The sequence below is a fragment of the Pelmatolapia mariae genome, linkage group LG14 (genome assembly GCF_036321145.2).
Source record: "Pelmatolapia mariae isolate MD_Pm_ZW linkage group LG14, Pm_UMD_F_2, whole genome shotgun sequence".
Taxonomy (NCBI): domain Eukaryota; kingdom Metazoa; phylum Chordata; class Actinopteri; order Cichliformes; family Cichlidae; genus Pelmatolapia; species Pelmatolapia mariae.
Window position 1 is genome coordinate 27332955 of NC_086239.1, and position 21687 is coordinate 27354641.

Genomic DNA, 21687 nt, shown 5'->3' on the forward strand with positions numbered 1-21687 from the left:
ATTTACATCTCCCAAGCAGCCTATCTACATTTTCCAATAAAACCCTAAATTGATGGATGTCATCTTAGTGCTCACAGGCAATAACTCCTGCTGCTTCGAAATAACAATATGTTTTCGCTTTATGAGGTCTAGACATGCTATTCTTTTTAATGACATCCCTAGGCCAGTACTGTTTACATTTATTGATATCTGTTTTTAGACTGGAGCAACTCTGCCTTCCTTAGTGGTTTTCTGTACAGAGCTAAGTTTGACTTACGCTGACAACACAAAACTTTTCATTTGGTAAGTTTTGACCACAGAAAGAGGCTGTAAAAACATTTTGTTCATATTTTGTTCATATTCTTTTCTGAGATGCATCCTGTTGATGTTTTTTAAAAAAGAGTGCAACTTAAAAAGCAAAACCTCAAAAGTAATTGATTTGGCAATTTTACATGTTATGAAAATTAAATTAAACTTTAAAACTATAACATATATTTCCCAAAGCAACTGCTGGGCAAGTAGCTAAATTGCATATCAAGTGGAAGTAGTATAATCAATGAATATTCCTCATGTTGTTTCATATGCACATTGCTTGGGAGTCTTCCGTCATATTGGACATGATACACCCAGACGTATGTGAAAAAATATGTAGTCCCGATTGATTGGACAGTCATTTATAAAGAAGGCTATTCACGATAAACTTCCTTATGAATTCTTAGGTCACTAGCAAACTGCCAAGGTCAACTGATCTTTGCAGGCAAGACACCAACTTATGTGCAAACATTTGCTGTGCTTATAAAACTCGAAAAAATGCAACGCAAATTAGAACTGAAGAACATTCCCTTTCAAAGTAATAGATGCACTTTAGCACTGCAAATGACATGTTTCAAACTTTTACTCTTAAAGCGAATGGTCTCCAGTTCTAGTTTGTGTCACACTTTTAACAGTTTCGCTACCCCTCGGAGAGTACCTGCTAAATGTTTGTAGAGAAGACAGCATGTTCCACCTAAAGTACGAGTGAATGCAGCAACCTACTAGCAGCCAAATCAATTGCAAGAAGGTTTGGAAAACATAACTTTTTTCTCAAATGGCCAGGGATTGCCAAGAGGTCATTGCCAGGTCTAAAGTTCTGTGTGACTGGGGCTTCAGCGATCAATTTCCGAGCGACTACCAACAACCTCCAGAAAGAACTCACCAAATGGACACAGAATAAACCCTCCAGACCTGTAGGACTGCTGCGTTATCACTTGACTGTACATTGTCACTATAACTGTAGAAAGTCACGGACAAGTTAACATCACAAGGTTGGCAGGTATGTGTCTGCAAAACTTCACATGACTTATACAGCATGTAAAGCTTGATACACAAGCTGAATTCTGTTTTTAATAAAATAATTTTACAGGTTTAAAAGTATACTTCTAGTTACTGTGCCAATCATCACCACCTTAAAGTAGAGCTAAGTTACAGCTAGCTAGCTAGCTAACCTTAGCCGTAATGCTTGCTAACAGTAGGCTACCGTTGCAAGAAATTACTGCCTTTTCAGGACAACAGAGCAATGGAGGACGGTCTATTGCAGGTATGGATAATTCATTTTCCTAAGGGGCCACAGGACAAACTGGGACTGCTGGGGAGGACTGGACGAGTAACCTAACTTCAGTTCTGATCATTATTAATTTGGTCCTTTTTTAAGCTTATTGGTATGGCCCTCCACAACAGTCCCAGTTTATCATGTAGTCCCTTGGGGAAATTAATTGTGCACTCCTGGTCTAGTGTACCTGTAAACACTACGTTGGTTATGGGTTTCTGAATACTGATGAAAACATATTTATTAAACAGCTTCTTTCATGAGCCGAGTCTGACATAAACACAGAATTTTCTCTCAAATTGTAAACAGTTTTAGTGATTTCAGCTCTGAAATTTTGAGATCAATGCCATTTTTCTTGTTGCACATAAAAACAGGACTGAATTAGACATAAGCTATTATCATGCATTATCAGCGAGCGCGTTAGCAGCTGATAACAATCAGGGTCAATCACATGAGCTCCTCTCATCTCTTTAAAAGGATTCCTCTCCCCATAGTGATGTATAATTTGGCAATGCCAGAGAGTTCAGAGGAGGTTCTCCCAAGAGGAAATTTATAATTTAAGGATGCGCAAGTGAAAAAAATGCAGCTAGCAAAATAAAGTGCCACAGGCGATGTTAAAATCCCAAATTTCCAACATGAACTAAATATGCAATTTGACATAATATAAACCAAATAATGGTGAACAACAAAAATGCAGTTTATTTTTTGTAGTTTAAATTTTTCACTTGATTTATTATTAAGGAACATTTAGTTAGATTTGGTTCTGTCTACAAGCAGCTAGGTCACTATTGCCAAACTGGGAATGGAAGTGTTTGTGGCAGCACAAAGTGACAATTCCGGTAATGACTCTGTTTACGGCTCACAAATAATGATCCTGTGAACCCCTGTACCATCAGAAAATAAGACAGCAAACTTTTGTGGCACACACCCGGATGAAAACAGAGCCCAGAGTTCACAGGAAGGAAGGAAAAAGCATTTCCGTACAGTACACACAGCTACCGAGCAACTATTGAAATGACTGATAGCTCTCACAAGAGAGGGAGCAACGCTGATCCTTACAAGGAAAAACAAAATCCTAATATGACTGATAGACAAGATGACAGACAGACTAAACTTCAGTTTCTGCACACACAGGTTCACACAGTGTGCTACAGTGTCCACATATTTTACTAGTTACTGCCTTGTCCAAAAACTAGATCATTAACGCACTTAAAAATAAAGGCAAATTAAGCGCAAGAGAGGTGTTGAACCTTTTTGTAAACAGTAGCTCCCCACTAATGAGTACTGGCATGTCTTCTCCCTCTCTGAAGAATGGAAAACCAATTGAAACAGGTTTAGAGAGGGCATAAATTTCCAAATGACCAATTAAATTCACAGTGTTTCAAAACTAGATGAGACCTGATTACACAAAAGAACATGAAAATCAAATATTACTGAAGTGAGAAGCAGACTTTGTTGTTTCTTCACCTTGCTAAAGTATGGAGTTCTGGTTGTAAGCTACAAAGCCATCCACAAAAACAAAGGTCCTTCCTGATCAAGAACTGCCACTAAAAAGTATGAATAGGTGCCACTTTGTTATTCTACCTTTGAGCTGTCCCGTTGCCTCCATACATCTTCTTATGTTTTTATCGAGTGGCATATAAAATTATGTAAAATGAACACTATGTAGTGCATACTGAAACATATAAAGGCAAACATTACAACAAAAAGGCTACCTTTAGAATGAAGGGAATACATGATTGACTTCTTGCTCCCATAAAAACGACACCTAACGACCTCCACCGTATCCTCAATGATGAGCTCTGAAACCTCAGTATATATCAATAAAAATGTGGGCTGACATCCATTAGGATAGTTTCCGGGTTTTGCAAGGGTAGCTGTATATAAGCGGACGTGAAATATGACAGAAACCATAACCTTCAAGGGTTAATCCTATAGGTTCTCAATAAGTAAAGAGTTAAGCTATAACTTTACAACAATAAATGGCAAGCATGGATAGAAAGTTGGGTTATTTGTTGTGGATTTGAATAAATGAAAGTTCTGCTTGTTAGTAATGGAAAAGGGAAACATTCAGTGGGTGTGCCCTCCCACAAATAGACCCCCACCCCCCCTCAAAAAACTTCATCGCAAATTCAAAGCATTAAGACTGTGCACTTTGCGTATATTTATATATGCAAATATAACAGCTCTTCCATTTTTGCCAGAATTTGTACACTGGTGGAACAAAGAATAAAGTAGAGATGAAAGAATTAACTTGAGTGAAAATCTGACATGTGGAATCGGCTTATCTTGACAAATGAATAGCATTAATGAAGGTATGCTGCTTAGATCCATGTTCCTGTTTTTTTAAGCTCTAAAACTATTTTGTGCAATATAAGTTGCACTTTTAATAAGAAAGTTATAGAGGGTTTGGAAGCAGTAACACAAGAACAAAACAAACATCAACACATAATGATAAGGCAAAAACATGCATTCTGGCTCCATTAAGGTCCTGCAGCTCATTAAGGGAGTCTCAAGACGGTGTAGACCCCACTGGGAAAACAGAAAACAGCATACAGCCACATACTGAATGAAAAAAAAATCATAAACTAAATAATCATTACAAGAATACAAAATGCTTTTTTAAAAAAAAGTAAAATAAATAAATTGAAACTGAAATCTAAATTAACACAGTTAAATTTCTTAAAATGTTTTGGAGGCTTTGGCTTCAACACGTTGGTCAGTTTGTTTGGTCCATTAAAGCACAATCAGCAGTGTATATATTAAAAATTTGACAAAAGAATAGAATAGTTCAAAACATAATAATACGTCAATCAATTTTGACAAGATCTCCAACATCACTAACTGAACTGAAGCCCTAAACCATGACCTGACTGGTGTACCTCTCTCCTGACCTCCATGTGTATACTTCATTTTTTAACCAAAGCATTCAAATTTGTATTCATCACTAAGACCTGTCTTATGGAGAGACACATCTTTCCTGGACTTTTTCCTATTTCTCAAGGACATGACTTTGAGATACTGCTCATCTGCTGTAGTTAGTTTTTTAGGCCTGACACCTCTTTTTCTTGTCCTATACTTGTCCAGTTTGTCCCATTTTTTTTAAGAACACACCGCACACCATGTCGACATATGGCAAGTTTTCGGTTAATAGCTCTTTAGGAATCAACTTGTTGTTCCAAAAATACTATTTTCTGCCTGTCAAACTGTGTTATCCTTGACATTTTTCATAGATTCAACTAAAGAAACGGGTACAAATGAGTGTTTTTGTGACAGGCTGCTAGGGAGAAGGGCTTAAAGATACAATTTAAAAATGAGACTTTGATAAGTTGTGCAGACACAACACTAGTTCATCCTTTTAGTTAGGTGGCTTTTCTTAAGCTTAAATGAGTCATAGGTCAGTATTAGCAAAAAACAAAAAGAACTAAGTGGCATTTCTTTTTATTTTTCAGTTAATTACTTTGATATTTTATCTTTATTTGACAGCCACTGGAGAGGTAGGGGAACTATGGAGTGAGCAACACAGCAGCATGACATCCAACATAGGTCCCTCATCTAGTAGAATAGTGCCAACAGCTTGCCAATAACAGAGATATTTAATTTGTTTTTCCATTAATGCATTATTATTACATTTCAATGGCCTCGGTACAGTTTCATGTTTTCCCGCATATAGCCGACACCAAGACCTCTGCACTCTTTCAAATGAACATGCATGTGGAGAGCAGCTATAATCCAGCACTGTCACAAAACAAGAGAAAACAGATACAAGGTATTTCTTTCTGTTAGTTGGATTTTTAAATGGGAGCCTAACATAAGAGCGTATTTCCAGATGCTAATTAATCATCTCTTCTCAGCTTTATTTTGTTCCACCACGTGTTTGGTGAAAAAATTTGCAGTTTGCAGACAAAGACAAGTGGAAAATAAACTCCCCGGTGTCTCTTTCTTTCTCCCTCTCTCTCTGTCTCACAAGCAGCAGTCGTGCTCTTGTGTTTGGACCACATAGTGTGCACTTTGGTGGGTGGAGAGTGATACCCTAACTGAGTTCCCCACAAACTCTTCATCCGCTGCCCACTCTGCTATCAAATGCTGGCAAATATGCAGGGGAGGTAGAAGGTTGCCCGGTCCTATCATCTGGGAACCAGAGTGTGGGATTCTCTTAGGCCACATATTAGGCCTCCTGGATTTTATTGATTGGTGATGGTATATATACTCAAGTGCCTCAAGTACTGTATGACTGAAACAAGTACATACTGGGTCTTTGAGAACTTTAAGCTATGGTAAGGTCATTTTATTTTAGGGAATATTCACCAAGAATAAAAAATAACTAGGATAATAAGATGTTTTTAGCACCACATACAGAATCTTTTTTGTTTAAAGCGAGTGTGCAACATGAATTTAATCAGGTTTTGCAGCGCAGTGATACTGATAAAGTATATTCAGTACAGTTGGTATGCAGACTAAGAAAGTCTTTATTTTTGAGGATGCTGTTGATGCGATCATTCGCACACAAAGAAAAATTAAAACTAATTGTGTGAAACAGCTTGAAGAACTTTTCAAACAACACAAATTCTATTTTCAATCGTTGGACATGGATTTGATTCTGAAATAGAAAAGCTCCCATGCGTTAAGCTCACCATCTGAGCTTCAGGGCAGCTGATGGCTTAGTGGCTCGGGGTTAAATTTCCTTGTTAGCTACAAACAGACTGTTATTTGGAAGCCATTGGATCAAGCCCATATTTCCTTTCAAATACATTTACCTGTCATCTCAGATGTAAACAATGTGACTTTGAGTTTCCCCTTTCCATTAGCTCTATTGCCTCCCATGTCTCGCCGCAGTGCAATGACTCAAGTATGAAAAGTAATCAATAGGCTTCTGGTTTGGGTGAATGAGTCTTAGTGCTTGGTTTGCACAGTCTTGATCGGCCTGACAATGACAGATTATAGCGCTGTATCTGAGGGTAATTAAGATGGGTCTATCGTCACGCTGATAATTCAAGAGCATGATGCCCCAGAGGCTGGCAACACCAACCTGTCAGACAACAACTCACTTCTGAGTAAACAGCATCCGAATATCACCTTGAGCAGCACTCACTGTATGGATTCTGCAACGATGATTAGCTCTTACATTTTTATCCCTACTAAAGACTTACTTTCATCAGGTTAAACCAAGTGTATCTGAATATATATACATGCCTAATTATATTAAATTCAGATCACTTATTTAAAGGGGGCAGCCATCTATCCGTGCATCCATCCAAGTAGACTCTGGGGGCAACAGCCAGTCTGTCAAGGCTGGCTAATAATATGTATGATATTCCACCAAGTAAGCGATGTTAACCCAACCTTCAACCCCAGAACAAATGTTTCTGTTTAGAGCTGCTTAATGTGTTTAGTCAAAGGATGTATCTCTTCAATCAAAGGAAATCTTTTAAAAACTAATACCCAGCAGCGATAGAGACTAGATATGCATACCGACTTAAAAACAGCAGGGATACAGCTAGCCTTGCTTTGTCGAGAAATATCAAAATCTACTTACTATGTTCTGTATGGTTCACTATTTCATTGGCTAATTTCTTGAATACTTTAATCTAAAGTAACATCACCAGTTTGTCTTTTATGGAGGCTTAAGCACCAAACTATGTCTTTGTGGGTGGCACTAGCTCATTGGAGTCTAAAAATGTTGCCTTGCTCTCGTCAGTCCAGGGTTGATTTTTGGTCTGGATTACACAAACAACCTGTAATATGTTAATCAGTGAACTTTAAAGGTGCTGGCTGATGTGTTTTTCTAGCCTTTATGCAAAGCTAAGGCTCCATATACATAAATAAGGCCAACAAATATTACAAATATTTATCACTGTCACCAAGTGCAATACAGCAACAATGTTCAATCAGCAAACAGACCATTAAAATCAAGTCAGCTACACATCGTCAACATCTAACGTATATCAGGGGTATATGTTAGATGTTTTTTCATCAGTTAAATGAATAAATCATTGAAAAAATACTGCCAAATATTCTGATCACCCACTTTATGAAGAAGGTCCCATTTTCTGTTTTTCATGCTTTTCAAAAGAGATGATTTTTTGCTTTCTTCCGCTTTGTAACATTTTATCGAATAACTAAACCATTTTCAAAAACAGTTGTGAAAGCAGCATTAAATTTAAAAAGAGGCATAATTTTGGACTATATGTTCTCAGAATAAATCAAATTCTGGGAATATGTCTGATTTCTTTAATACATGTTTGTTCTTTCCAGATGACATCACTGAGTAAATCAAATTAGGAAAACTTTAAGGTGCAATGGTTGCAGTGTTAAAACAAAACTTAAAGTACTGAGGTATTCTAATGTTGTCCCTGTGTAAGGGAACAACATTTCATCAAGCTTGCATAAATTCATTTGGAGCGTGCCAACAAGAAAAGCAGGGACTGATTCCACAGGATGGTGCAAGGCAAGAGCCGTCCTTGTCTTAATATGTTACTGGATATGCACGAGCTGACAATCTTTGATTTTTCCAATTTCACTATATTCTCAGAATAAATTATGATAGCTGCAACAATTGTCTTTCTATTAGAAGAGTAGGATTTATTGATTAGTGAAATGTTTGCATTCTGCCGGCACTGAGGAATAGTTGTATTTTTGATTTTGTAAAGCAGCGCTGCATCACTCCCACTTGTATGCTGCTGTTTACACTGGACTCTGAGCACACACTGGTTATTTTATCAGGCTCAGATCCACCCAAACAAGCCACGAGAGGAGAAAGAAAGGAGCTGCTCCATTCCTGATGTCTGAAATGCAACTAAGCTCTGCCAGGGGAAGAGAAATTCCTGCCTTCAGACTTCTAAATAACCTGCCATCAAGCCACAGTGGACAAAGTGGATAAAACTGGTCCAAGGAGGGGGGCGTGGGCAATATTTCCAAATGTGGAAACGTACTGATAAACTGACTCCGGGTCATTTTTCTTAGCAGATCAAACAAAATCTCCTCTTTTATAAGTTAAATACTGCAGCTACCAATTGGAACCTTTTTCATTCTTATTCCAGCAGTGGATTAGAGGGAACTCGATAACTGAATTTATTGATTAGGGATGCAGTCTACTCTAAGAGAAAAAGTCCTTTCTCCTCCACATTGATCAACTGTTATTTAGTCCTAATGTTGTGAGTTATCATCTGTGCCATCCACCCTCGAGGTTCTCTCTTGGTTCAGTCCTTTTTGCCATGACTAATCTAAAGACAACGCAATTTCTTAAAATATTTTTTAAATAATTTGGGTTGCCCATAAGAAAAAGCATTCACGACCTGGATAATCATCAATAGAAAATCCTTGCCTATTTTGATCCCCCTTTGGCTCAAGCAGTGCAATTTTTGATGGTTTAACACTGAAATGAAATACATCATCAAATATTTTGTGAGAATCACAACTCAGATATTGAATATGACACATTGATGAGTGGATAAATTTTGCAGAATGGCCCTTTGGGTCCATTTGATCCGTGTAATTTCTGATAATGTGAAACGTCTCCCCAGAATCTGTCAAAATCCAGCAAGAGGACAAATGCAGGAGGACCCAGCTTAGCTTGGTGGGTGCAAAATGTGAAATGCCATGATGGCCAATCGATTGCATGTCATGTTACAAACTCGTAATTTTTATAATGCTGTGCTACCCTCAACCATACCGAGGTTAAGAGCGAGTTTCAGCTCATTTTTGAGCTGTACAGCCCACAAAGTGACTGTTTTGGTTGGCTCTCACCTCTCAAAAAATCCACATTCAAGATCAAAATGCAGACAGACACAGTCAGAGACTGCCTGATGAACATATTTGAGCATTTAGCAGCTAAAGAGCAACCAACAATGCAGCTATAAGAGAGGAACAATTGATCTACAATAATTTTTTTAATAAAATAAAATCATGTTTATGCAGAAAAATAAAAAAACTAAATGTTGACACAATCCAATATCTTTTATCATGTTTCAGAGTTTTTGTAGAATTTGTTTCTCATTTTCATGGCTATATACAGTAATAATATTTCTCAGTATTTATTAATTTGAGCATTTATAATTTATTTCATGTGGTCTTCCTATTCATTTGATATTGAACATCTTTGCATCAGAGAGAGCCAGAAAATGTGAATTTACATAAAGTTACTGCCAAATCTTCAAATGTATATTCAACAAAGAGTGGCGTCCAGTTGCAACTGTACAACAACAAACCACCCCTCCTTGGCTACACAAAGCCATGTGCAGTAGATGTTTAGCTATGACACAGTAGAATCGCTGTAATTTAATACGCATCTCATTCAACGTGAGAAGGATATATTAGACAGTACAACAGCAGCCAGTTAATGTCAAGTAGCGATCGCAGTAGATATTAGCATTGCCACTGTTTTAGATTGAATCATATTGCACTGTGGTAAATTCAGGGAAGGTTTAAAGGTGTCAAAGTGAATCTATTACACTGTTACTGGCATCTGTGAAGTTGTATTTGGCAAAATGAATAGTCATACTGACACCACCAACCCAAACCTAACTTTAGCAAGCAATCAATCGTGTTTTGCGGAGGTTTTTTCGTTGTTTGTTTATTTGTTTCTTTTTTATTACTTTAACGGTTATGGAGGGTTTCTACCCACTGGAGTTCTTCATTTCCAAAGTGCTGTGCTTTGACTGCTCCACGGCCTTAATGGTGGCTTGTAATTGCTCCATCACCCACACTAATGTGCACTCTATGCCCCTTTCAAAACAAAATCTTTGCATTTACTTTTTTTTGTCATTGTGGTCCTGATTGTCAGCGTCTAAGCATCGCAGCCAATAGAGTGAGGTCTCCCAGATCCAGGGAACAGAGAGAACAATGTCATATTCATAAGCAGAGACATCAGCACTCCTGCTCATTACCACAGCACTGTGAATGGAGGCTTCTGTCCCCACAATCATGAAAGAACCTGTCATCTGTCTGTTTCTCCTAATTGACTGTTTACTACATTTCAACACAGACAGACAGACACATTTTTGATCGGCCTCAGTTTGTCATTCAGTTGTACATAAATTCCTTACATAGAAGATCCACAGTTATTTTTTTTTTTTTTTTTTGGTGGCAGGCTGGTTGGGAGTGTTGGTAATAATAACTACACAACTCAGTGTGATGTATGTCTCCAGCACTACCTCCTGTGACCTTGACAAAACAACCTGATAGAGCATTTACTTAAAGGTCCTGCTATAAAGTGTATGGACAAAAACCCTCATGCCCAGCACCCAGGGAGATACTTTTAAAGAGACGTTGGAGTCTTTCAGAAATTGAAAGGAATATAAAGTCAAGGATAGAAAGAGATTTTCAATTTTTCCCAACACGGACCTCCATAACCACCTTCTTTCTCTGTGTATATTGGCTGGCTTACAACAACACCTGACGTGAAAGGACAAGTGTTGAAGTGAAATCTGCCCATTTGCCTTGAGCTACAAGGACCCTCCGCACGTAGATTCATTTTATAAGCTCAAAGAGAGTGTGAAGTTTGATCGCGAGTGCACATTCACACACTCTGCCTTGCAGAGACTAGATAGAGATGGCTTTAACTCCATTTGATTTACAGATGAGCCCGTGCAATCTTTGCATTTTCACACAGCATATACAGTAGGAAGATGCAGCCTGGAAGTGTGATGTCCTCAGTGAAGTAATAAAACTCCAGTCTATATGATTTTCATTGTTGCAGCTCCTACAAGTGGCTACATTTCTTACATGCATCACCTGCCATTTTTCTGCCAGCCGCTCGCTTTCCAACAGTAAGATTAGCTGCCACCGCATAAAGTAGTGCCATGCATTATCCAGCAATTAGAGTGAGGCTTATTAAGCAGAGTTTAATGTAAATTTAATGAGCAATAAATTCAATTTCTTTAAATAGAAGAGAATATTATTGTTACAAATGATGTACTGTGGTGATCTCACCGTACAGGCCATGAAATACTTTGCAAGCGGGCACATATCAATGAGCCATTAAGTGCCGTATTACATTTATCCCGAAACACTGTACTGTACTGTAAGTGCTATTTTATAGAGATAGTCAAAAGAAGGCCACTTCAGTTTGCTACACAAATGGCACTAATGAACTGAGAGCTGAAACAGTTACTCAATTAATTGATTTGTGGATTCGCACAAAATTAATCTGCATCTACTTTGGTAATAAAGTAATTGTTTGAGGCGATTTTTGAGAACAAATGCCAAGCTTCAGTGGGGAATTTGAGGCTTTTCTTTGTCTTCTGTGAAACTAAACTGCACATCTTCAAGCCTTAGACTTTCGGTCAGCCAAATAATGCAGTTTGATCGGGTTACCTTGGGCTTTGGAAGACTCGTGGACTATTGATTTAGATACTCTGGCAGTCAGTCAGTTAGTACCTAAGTACAATTTTTAGCTTTTTAATAAGCCAGTTATTTGGTTTTTGTAGTTACTTCACAGAATTATTTTCGAAATATAAAACCCTAAAAGGAAATAATGAGCTGGATTTATATACTACATATATATTCAAAAAAAGTAAATATATATATATGAATAACATTTTACTGTTGTCTAACTGCAATGGTAAAATGTTCAAAATTAGTAAAATGCAAGGAAACATTACACTGTGCAGGAAAAAAAATTAAAAGAGGATATTTTTATTCATTTTTTGATACTTGATCCTGTAGGGCTCAACAAAAATATGCAAAGTCAAATATGAATGTACTTCTTTGAGGCCCCAGCTTGCACCACTGGCACACACTAGCGGAAAAAAACGTGGGGAGCTCAACATTCGTATGATGACTGAAGAACTAAAACACTGCCACCCTCCAGAATCCAAAGAGACAAACAGAAATTGAGGGAAGAGCAGCACACCGCGAGCAGATTTCAGTAGGATCTGTTTCAAAGCCAAACCCCACCACAAGGAGCCAGAGACGAACGTCTTCAATCACTCACTGGGTCACATGCCAACTGGCAACCGAGAGTACCGTAACAACTGTATGTTTCCTTTTGTTTCTCCCAGACCCTTTCCTTCAGCAGCGCGTTGAGGCTTCATGACAGCTCGTATTGATCCACTTCACCATCACTCAGTCCTGACGAATGACTTTAAACTGGCAATAAGTGGGATTATGCAACCTTCTGAAATTCAACCATCTGATCTGCTACAACAGGCCGAGCCCCAGGAGACGCAGGCAGAGAAATACTGCTAAACAGATACTTTGGTGAAATGCAAAGTCTGGGCATTTCATAACAGGATGCTCAGAAGCTCTTTAGCATTATCAGTGCTTCCCTTTTCACCTATTGCTATGCATATTTTGTGGTAGGAAACATCAAGTTAGTGAAACTATTCTCGTCTCACTAGTTCAAATCCACACATTCTGGATCGTTTACAAAGAAAAATTTGAAAGCTGTAAAAAGCAGAGTTTCCCCACTGCCCACACACACAGAGTTTGGGCCTTTTTTCTTTTGCGCCCAGCACTCACACATGGACAGCCAGAGAGCTGAATAACCTAGGGTCACATCCAACCCTTTCTCGCTTGGGGATTTTTACCTGAAAGAAGAGGTCACACGAGTTTCCTGTAACGCTGCAGCTCTCAGCGTACCGAGCTTGGGGTTGTTTCACATTCACGATGCATTATTTTATTCAGCTGAGAGGTTAATTAAATTAATGTGACAAGGAGACGCCAGACAATGCTGTAAATGTCATTTAACCGCTATTCAACACAGACTATAATAAATTCAACAACTGTGAAATGAAAGTCTCATAAGCAGTGAACTGGAAAAAAACACAATGTCTAAAACTTCCTTTGACTAGTAACCTCATTTTGGGAACACTCTTTACCACTCGGGCAAGCACAGGCATGCAGTGATTAGTTTCTGCAGACCTGTTGATGTGTGCTGCAGATGCCACTGTGTACAGTATGCCTGCAATTTCTAAATAATAAATAAAATAAACTGCAAAAAAAAAGGGGGGGGGGGGGGGTCACTCAAGTAATCTTCAAGTGTAAACCTGTCACTGCAACTGTTGCTTGCCATTTTAACAACCCGGGGATTGACAGCACAACATGTCCATCCTACCTCTGGGAGGGATTTAAAGTGGCTGCAAGCTGACATTTTAACCGCTTCACATGCGTCACATTGTCAGCGGATACGTTTTCCAGGGGAAAAAAAAACACTGACGCATGCAACTCTGATGCAAACGCGGTGGAATAACGGGGAAATGATGGGACTGAGCACTGCAATAGCCACGCATATTTAGTTAATCCCTGGTTCGTGCAGTTACACTGTGAAAAAACAAGAGTAACAAAGACATGACAGATTTACATTTCCCAGCGTCACTCACTGAGGGGAAAAGTGAAGACTGCGGACCGGGAACACACACGGTCAACAGCGGCTGCAGTTGTGCGGCCAGAGGACAATGTGCGAGACTAGAGCTGCAATGCGTGTTTTTCCTCCAAAGCGCACCTGAAGCCCAGACTTGGGAGATTTGTAGACACAGAGATGAGTTGGGACTGTGGAGGGTTATGCGGTATAAGCAAAGGATACGAGCGCGCTCCAGCCGTGCTCTCTCTATCCTCTCTCCTCTCTCTCAAGGCACAAGAGTCGACCACGTTTCAGTGAGCAATTGCCTTGTACTTGCCCTGGGTCAAAATACTGTACGACCACTTCACTCGATTATCTCTGGCGATACTTTATCTCCGCCTGTCCTAACTGTGCAGCGCTGAGAATACTTTTTTCTAGCAGTCCTATCTGTAGCTGTACTGCAGTAAAAACTCAGGACAGCACCCCTTTTAATCAGCGCTAAAATAAGCCCACACGATAAGCAGCCCAACAGTCTCGAGAGTGAGTAATTTGGAGTCGACGGCACTATCGGAGAAATAGAAAGTGATGCTGAGATTTGGAGGGGAAGCTTGTGCGCATCTAGAGCGCAAACGCACCACAACTTCTCCCGGTACTCCTCGGGCTTTTGCTGTGGAAGGGCTATTTCTGCATTAGGTACGGACACACACGAGAAGCCCCACCAAAATAAAAACATACATACACACACAAAAACACGTACCTTTCTGAAGAAACGCCGCTGAAATCACGAAAACGAAGAAAGAAATTGCGAGAGATCCGCTTCCCGTGATCGCCATGTTGGACACCTGCTTGAGACTGGCGGCGCTAAATCACCTAGAGACGGCCATGGGATGAAAATGTAGACACATGAGAGGCGGAGGGAGGGCTCAAGCAGGGAGCCCGCTATGATATTGGACTGCGTTGTGTTGCAATGACATGCAGGCCTATAAAACACCATAGGAATATTACAGTAATACCTGGAGACTTTACCGAAATGTAAAACTAAACCCAAACACGGAATCACCCGAAAGCCCAGCAGGAATATTGAAAGAATATTACAGTAATTCCACAGGAAGTGTAAAAAACATGCAGGGAGGTGTGGTGATTTCACCACCGAGAACCACAGACACTTTATAGGAATATTATAGTAATTTTATTTTATGGTTATAGCTTTTTAGTTCATGTGAGTGAAACCAGGCTGTCCCCAGCTCGCTGCGCTTTGGCTTTATAGCTGACGCACAAATAACTCTGAGGTAGAAGAAGCGATTAGTTTCTTATTTTTACGCAGCAGTTAGTCCAACGAGAGTAATATTTGGTAACTGAATTGTGTATTCTTATATTTACGATGCACATCAATAAGCTAAAGGAGCAACTCGTATACATGGGTTTATAATGTATCCACAGGTTTTAACAGTTTGTCTGTGTTTGTGTGTGTGTTCAATAAAACGTGTGTTCAAAGGACCGCAACAACCTGTTTAATTAAAGGTATAATTAGTAAAGTTTGGTGAAACGCTGTTCTCAGAGGTTTTGCTTAATGCCTACTCAAAGAGCGCCCCCTTTTTCTTTAACTTGTGTATTGCATTCTTTGGTTGTGGCAGTGGTGGCATGCTCCTCGAAATGAGGAGAAAACATGTCAGAAATCACATCAGAAGTGATCATTTAAAAAATCTTGACTTTTTGAATAGAAATGTAATATTGCAGATTATTAATAAGTGTGACCACCTGAACCCTCTGTTGTTCTCCTGCTCTATACCTTTTTTATTTTTTTATATCATACCTCCTAATGTTTCAAGTCCCTCAAGTTATTCTCACCTGAAACATGGTACATGTGGACTATCTTGTGGGAATCACAGCGCTACAGAGAACTGTGCATGACGACGTTGAATCTCATTTCCCTTTTTCATTGTGTCAAAACAGCACAAAGGCTGCTAATTGCACAATCTATTCTCTGAGACTGCGTGTCAGTCCTCATTCCATGGATGAGTAGATAGCATTTAGAACTTCACTCTAATGCTGCAGCCGTCCCTATCACTACAGATTGAATTCCACACATCAAATTTATTTCAGATGTTATTATCTGTGGCAGCTTGCCAGTTCTGCCTGCCACTCACACAATGTCTCCACAAGGTGTTTTCTCCTCACAGCACTGGCCAGGCTGCTTTACTTTCTGACAGCATAGCATTGGTGGGCACCAGTCTGCAAAGTGCACCTGGTCGAGGCATCCTCAGTAAGTCATAATTTCATATTTTTTACAGACCCCACCCCCACCCATTGGTTATAATTTGATTTGCAGCATGCCTCATGGTCCTTTCCACTTCATGTGCACCACAATAACCCACACCTCCAACTTTTGTTTTCTCTCCCTTTCTGTCTCTTTTCCTGTCTCTGTGATTCACTCGACTACTGCATGGCATTTCCTTTGCTCACGAGAATAGATGGGGTTCCAGGGTCTCTCTAGGAAGAGAAGCCCAGCGTTTCTGTCTCCCCGAGCAGGATGAATAATAAATGGGAATGGATCAGATGACTGAACTGCTTCATCTGGATCCTCTGTAGTAATGGCTAACCATAGATTCTCTCTGCTATGTGTGTACGTTGGTGTATGAGTGTGTGTGTGTGTTACAAGATAAACGGTCATGCACAAACTGTTAAGCAGTTTATTTTTGAGATCTTGGATGTGGGCCGAATAGTGGTGGAGCCATTTAATTGGGCCGCCATCAGCATTTTCTATTTAAATTAGTGGAGAAACTGGTAATAAAAGATTTTCACCCAGGCCTCTTTCTCAGTTAATGTTTGATTAGAAATGCAATGGTTTTAAATTAAGATTTCTTTTTCCCCCTGGTATGAAATCAATCAAATTAACGGAAATTGAATTATTTGAGATGGTAATCTATTTAGGCAAAACCATTCACCATGAAAATGTTTTCCTCCTGTTGTGAAAGGAGGAATAATTGAATCAGACCCTTGTAAGTGACCCTGAATGGCTGAGCCAGAACATGGTTTATTGAAATGAAATGTAGGTTTTCTTATGCTCAGGCCATATACGTGTACGTGAACATTCACACGTATGTGTTTTCCTCACACTGTTAGCACATACTGTAGAGGACTCTACAGTTGTATGATGCGTAACACAGCGGGCTAGAACACGGGAAGAGTAATGGACTGTAATCATGCTCGAGGCAATGTGTGTTTGCAAGACTCTCTTCTGACCTATTATTCACCCAAAATTCACATTTATATGTCTTTAAACTTATTTTAGCACAACAGCATTTATAACCGAGGACAGGATTAGTGCAAATTTTAATTTCTTTTTTTTTTTTATCCCCCCATAGCAAATTATTACAGGAAATGATACTCCAAATATATCAGGTCATCAATTCTTTATGCCTTTGAGGGATGAAACATGTGCGCTCAACTGGTTTCCTGTCTCGTTTTTTGTCACGCTAATATACACGTAACCACCTGTAAGTCATCCTTGCTACAGGTAAATGTCAAAGGCAACACCAGATTGAACTGTGATGCAATTACTTCCATTAATAATTAATCCTTAGAACGTAATTTGTGCTTTTTTTTTTTGCTTTTTTTACAGTAAACAAAAACACTTGCGTAAACACCACCACCCTATTCCATACATTTGTTTCTTCGAGGCACCTGAATTCATCTTTCATTCAAACCTCCGTAGCTGAATATGAACTGCATGCAGTAACGACCGCCATCATTCTCCCGTATAGAAAACTGGTAAACTGTTACACACATGCTACACATTTTATCAGCCGGTGCATGCACTGCCTGATAAAGGCAATTTTGCATCCACAGACATACAGCAGGTGATTGTAATAAATCATGAGTCACATGGTACCTTACAGAGGCTTAATGGTAATAAATTTGTCAGGATATAGTGTATGTCAAGTTTGCTGGGTAGGCCCGAGTTTGCCTCTCTTGTCTCTATATGTGTAGAAGAGAAATATTGTTTCAGTCGTCTCATTTATATAAGTCTGAAGTCTGAAAGACTGCAGGGGCTTGCACACTGCACTTGTTTGGCTACTTCAACCTTTTTGGAGCTTGAAATGATCTCTTATCCCTCTTATTGCTTTATTCTCTATTTGTTTTGCCAGATATGGTCTATTTAATACGATATATTACACATACCTTACTTTTGCTATCTTCCTTACTCTTGTCCCAAATATCGTTTAGACAGTAAATTATGAATCGGTACATTACGTTTTCATATCATTTAGGTCGATTTCTCCAAGCTCGTGTACATTTTTCATGAAGGAGACGTTTAAAGTTTTAATCATCTATTAATCAAAGCAAATTATTTGCACACTATTGATTACTTGCAGCATCTGTTGCTTTAATTTAATTCAGCAGAACAAGCTTTAGTTGAAATTTTCCATATTACTAACGTCCTAACAGTTTCAAGTTCTTTTAAACCTGCTCACTTGTTTCCACAAAACTGAAGCCATGGTGTCTAGATGTTACAGCTGACTGCATCTGGATCTTTTCAAAACAATATGTCATTTTTTTTTCTTTATTTTAAAAAAAAACTGAGCTAATAAACCTTTCTATGCACCCCCTGGTTACTGCAGAAGGATCCCCTCCGGTAAAAAGCACCCCTGGCTGAAAAACTGCCTAAGGGCCCTAATAAATGTTATATCCTACAAGCTGTTGAAAGTCATTTCCTTGTAAATTGGATTGAAGACATTTAAACTGATTATTTATCCCTGGCATAGAACATTATCCTACAATCATTTTATCATGATTATTGGTAGTAGACAGGCTCATAATCACAAAAAGAAGCAACTCAATGGGGATTATGAGCTTTTGTGCAACAATTACAACACAGATGCTAGCCGTAGAGAGCGTTGTCTTCAAACAACTACAAATAATATATGTGAATAACAGGGGGAAAAACAGAGCAAAGCTCTTTGGTTTCATGATGTATTGCTAGTTGCGCTTTACTGGAATTATTAGCACAGCTGGAGCACTTGGCTGAAAATACCCACATACAGTAGACTGAACAGAGTAATGCAGATCGAGGATCATTAGCATCAAACTGCCCATGTCTATTTCTGCCGGGAGCCAAACGGCTTGTGGCTACCTGCTGTTAATGAAGAATATCATGCCTCTAATTTTCCACATCTAAATCAAAGTCAAACTGATTATACAATGCTAGTGATTACATCACATTAGCACAGATGTATAGGTGCATTTTTAGCCATTAGAAACCACATGAAATTTGGTCATGAATGCTTACAGCAAAACCAAGGAAATTTAAATGTTTACAAAACAGACTATGCTGTACTTAATTGTATAAATAGATTAACGTTTTACCAGGCTCAGGCAGTCAGTTGGAGGACATTACTTCATTTCCTCTAAATAGCATGAGGATTAGGACACATTCACATATTAGTTAGTAACAAAAATCCCTCAAACTAAGCTTGTATCTCCAGTAATCCAGATCAGTGATTTCATGCATATGCTCAATTATAGCGTGGCAGCATCGACATTTGGAGAAACTACAGCAAACATAGGTTCAAGTCTGTGCTACTACCCTATAGCACCCAAAGGTAAACTTAAAGTTCATTATATGCTATATCCAAAGCAAATCAAGTCAATATTTTCCCCAGCCCTGTGCTACAGTTCCAGTCACTACAGTGCAAAATACACACTAAAGACCAACTAAAGAGCAAGAATCAGACCTCAGAAAATCCAATAAAATGCTTTAACCTTGACAGAGCATGCAGCAATCATCTGTAATCCTATTGGATACACAAATTAGTTTCTAAGACTATGCTTTCACACATCAAAATAATTTCATTTTTCAATTACTGAAATCAAAGAGACAATAATATGGCTTAGAAACATCCAAACACTTCTTAAATTGCAAATGATTTGAAGAAAGGCAAAGGTTATTATCTTGTAACCTCTCTCTGCAGAAAAAGAAATTCTCCAGAGTCCAACCCTTGACTCAGCTTAAAACAGCAGACCATTAGCTTTAAAAAAGGACACTTTTTTCAGTTGAAAGAACATATCTTTGTTTTTATTTCTTGTTTATATAGCTACAAAAGGATTTCAGGTGGATTTAAGAAGAGAGATCCCATCGATTACATTATCTGCTCTGCTGGCAATTTGGATTTCACCGACTGCTGTTGAAGAAATAACTGTTTGATCATATTAGTGCTTTAAGTGAACTCACAGAAAGCTCCCTGCAAAGCCTAATGTCTTTGATTAAAGACAAGGCTTCCACTCAGGGTCCATAAAGGCTTGATGAACATGTCTACACTTGGCAATAGCTGCATCCTCTTCTTAGGAAAAATTACATGTTATTTGCAGCACAAGCCCTATAAACAAGAGAAAAAAAAGAAAGATGGTTTAATTAGATAGCTAGTGGCCTGTAAACTGTTAAGGGGGCTTTATAGTGTCCTAATTTCTATGTAAATTTTCATTGTTATTATAATACTACGCTACAGTCTTGGGCTGTCTTTGTTATGCTGAGCAGGGCCAAAGGGAGACAGAATTACAGGTTTGGCTTTATTGATGTTTTTTTAATGGAGTTACAATAGAGCTTTAATAGTAAAGAAACTTTTTTTTTTTAATGCACCTGATTATGACTATTTAGTATGCTGTACAACTAGATACTAAATGCGATATGTGATTATTCTTCAGGTATTCTTGGTCTGTTTGCTTTTTTTTTTTACCACAATTTTACATTCATAGCACAGGACAACTGTTGCATCTATTTACTTGTTTTTCTCAACTATACTTATCTGAAGTGTCCTTGGTAAATAAACTGCCAAATACATATCAATACTCAAGCCCGTTTCAGTCATTTATCCTGTAAAGCTGCTGCTACTCCCCACGTTTTAAATCAGCTCGGTTTTGAAGACACAGCTCATCAAGTAACAGTCTTTGCAGATTAGATTACTTTTCCTCCCCTGTGTTTAAAAAGTTCCCTTATTTAATAAATGAATGGGAACTGTGGTATGAGAGTCTTTACAAAAACAGACAGGATTTCATCAGGTGTGAAAAGTAGTGCTTTAGCCAGGCTTAATTGGGTCTCCTCTCTCTCTCTCTCTCTCTCTCTCTCTCTCTCTCTCTCTCTCTCTCTCTCTCTCTCTCTCCATTGGGGAAGTTTCACAGGGTCGGGTGGAACTTAATTTTTTCAAATCTGTCCAATTTTGTTTCCTTTCTATCTACATGGGGCAGCTGCAATTAACCAAAAGTCACTCTGTGGTTGAGTATGTGCTGATGTATGCGTGTGCACTCACAGTTATAACCCTTTATAATACACAAGAATAATTTATTTTTATTATGTATTATAATAATACGAATGTATTTAGTTGGTAAATATATATCAAAAGATGTGTCCATCCATTCTCTTCCCCTTATCCAGTTCAGGGTCGCGAGGGGGAGTACCCCCTGTACAAGTAGCCACCCTGCTGCAGTCAAAATTTGTTTATTTTTAATTTTTTTTTAAAACTGAAACAGTCTCACAGTGCTGTTACAATTTCCTCTATTTCACAGTCCTTTTACCAATGCTCGACCAATTTGGATGTAAACCGAACAAGCACAAGCTTTTAACACACTGATCAGATGTTGGTTTAAATATTTATGTTCTAGCTGGTTAGTTAATTGATGTTTGTGCGCCAGTCACGCTGAGATATCTCATTGATTTTGATTGTGCGTGCAAATTAGTTTACATGAAGCCATACCGCTGGACTTCTAATGCGTCTGTGACGAGTTATTTACTCTACTAATCAGATTTCTGTTACAGCCTGCATGTCCCACCATAGCTTAAACAACAAGT

General features: G+C 38.7%; 1 protein-coding gene across 2 annotated transcripts in view; it reads right to left on the reverse strand.

The window, feature by feature from the left end:
* The window catches only part of cadm1b (cell adhesion molecule 1b), a 167068-nt gene extending 152316 nt beyond the window's left edge, over positions 1-14752 (reverse strand). For both annotated transcript variants that reach the window (XM_063493582.1, XM_063493581.1), the window contains exon 1: positions 14602-14752. In XM_063493582.1, coding sequence (XP_063349652.1) covers positions 14602-14677 — 76 coding nt within the window. In that variant the 5' untranslated portion in view covers positions 14678-14752. The remainder of the gene's footprint in view (positions 1-14601) is intronic.
* Positions 14753-21687: the final 6935 nt, after the last annotated feature.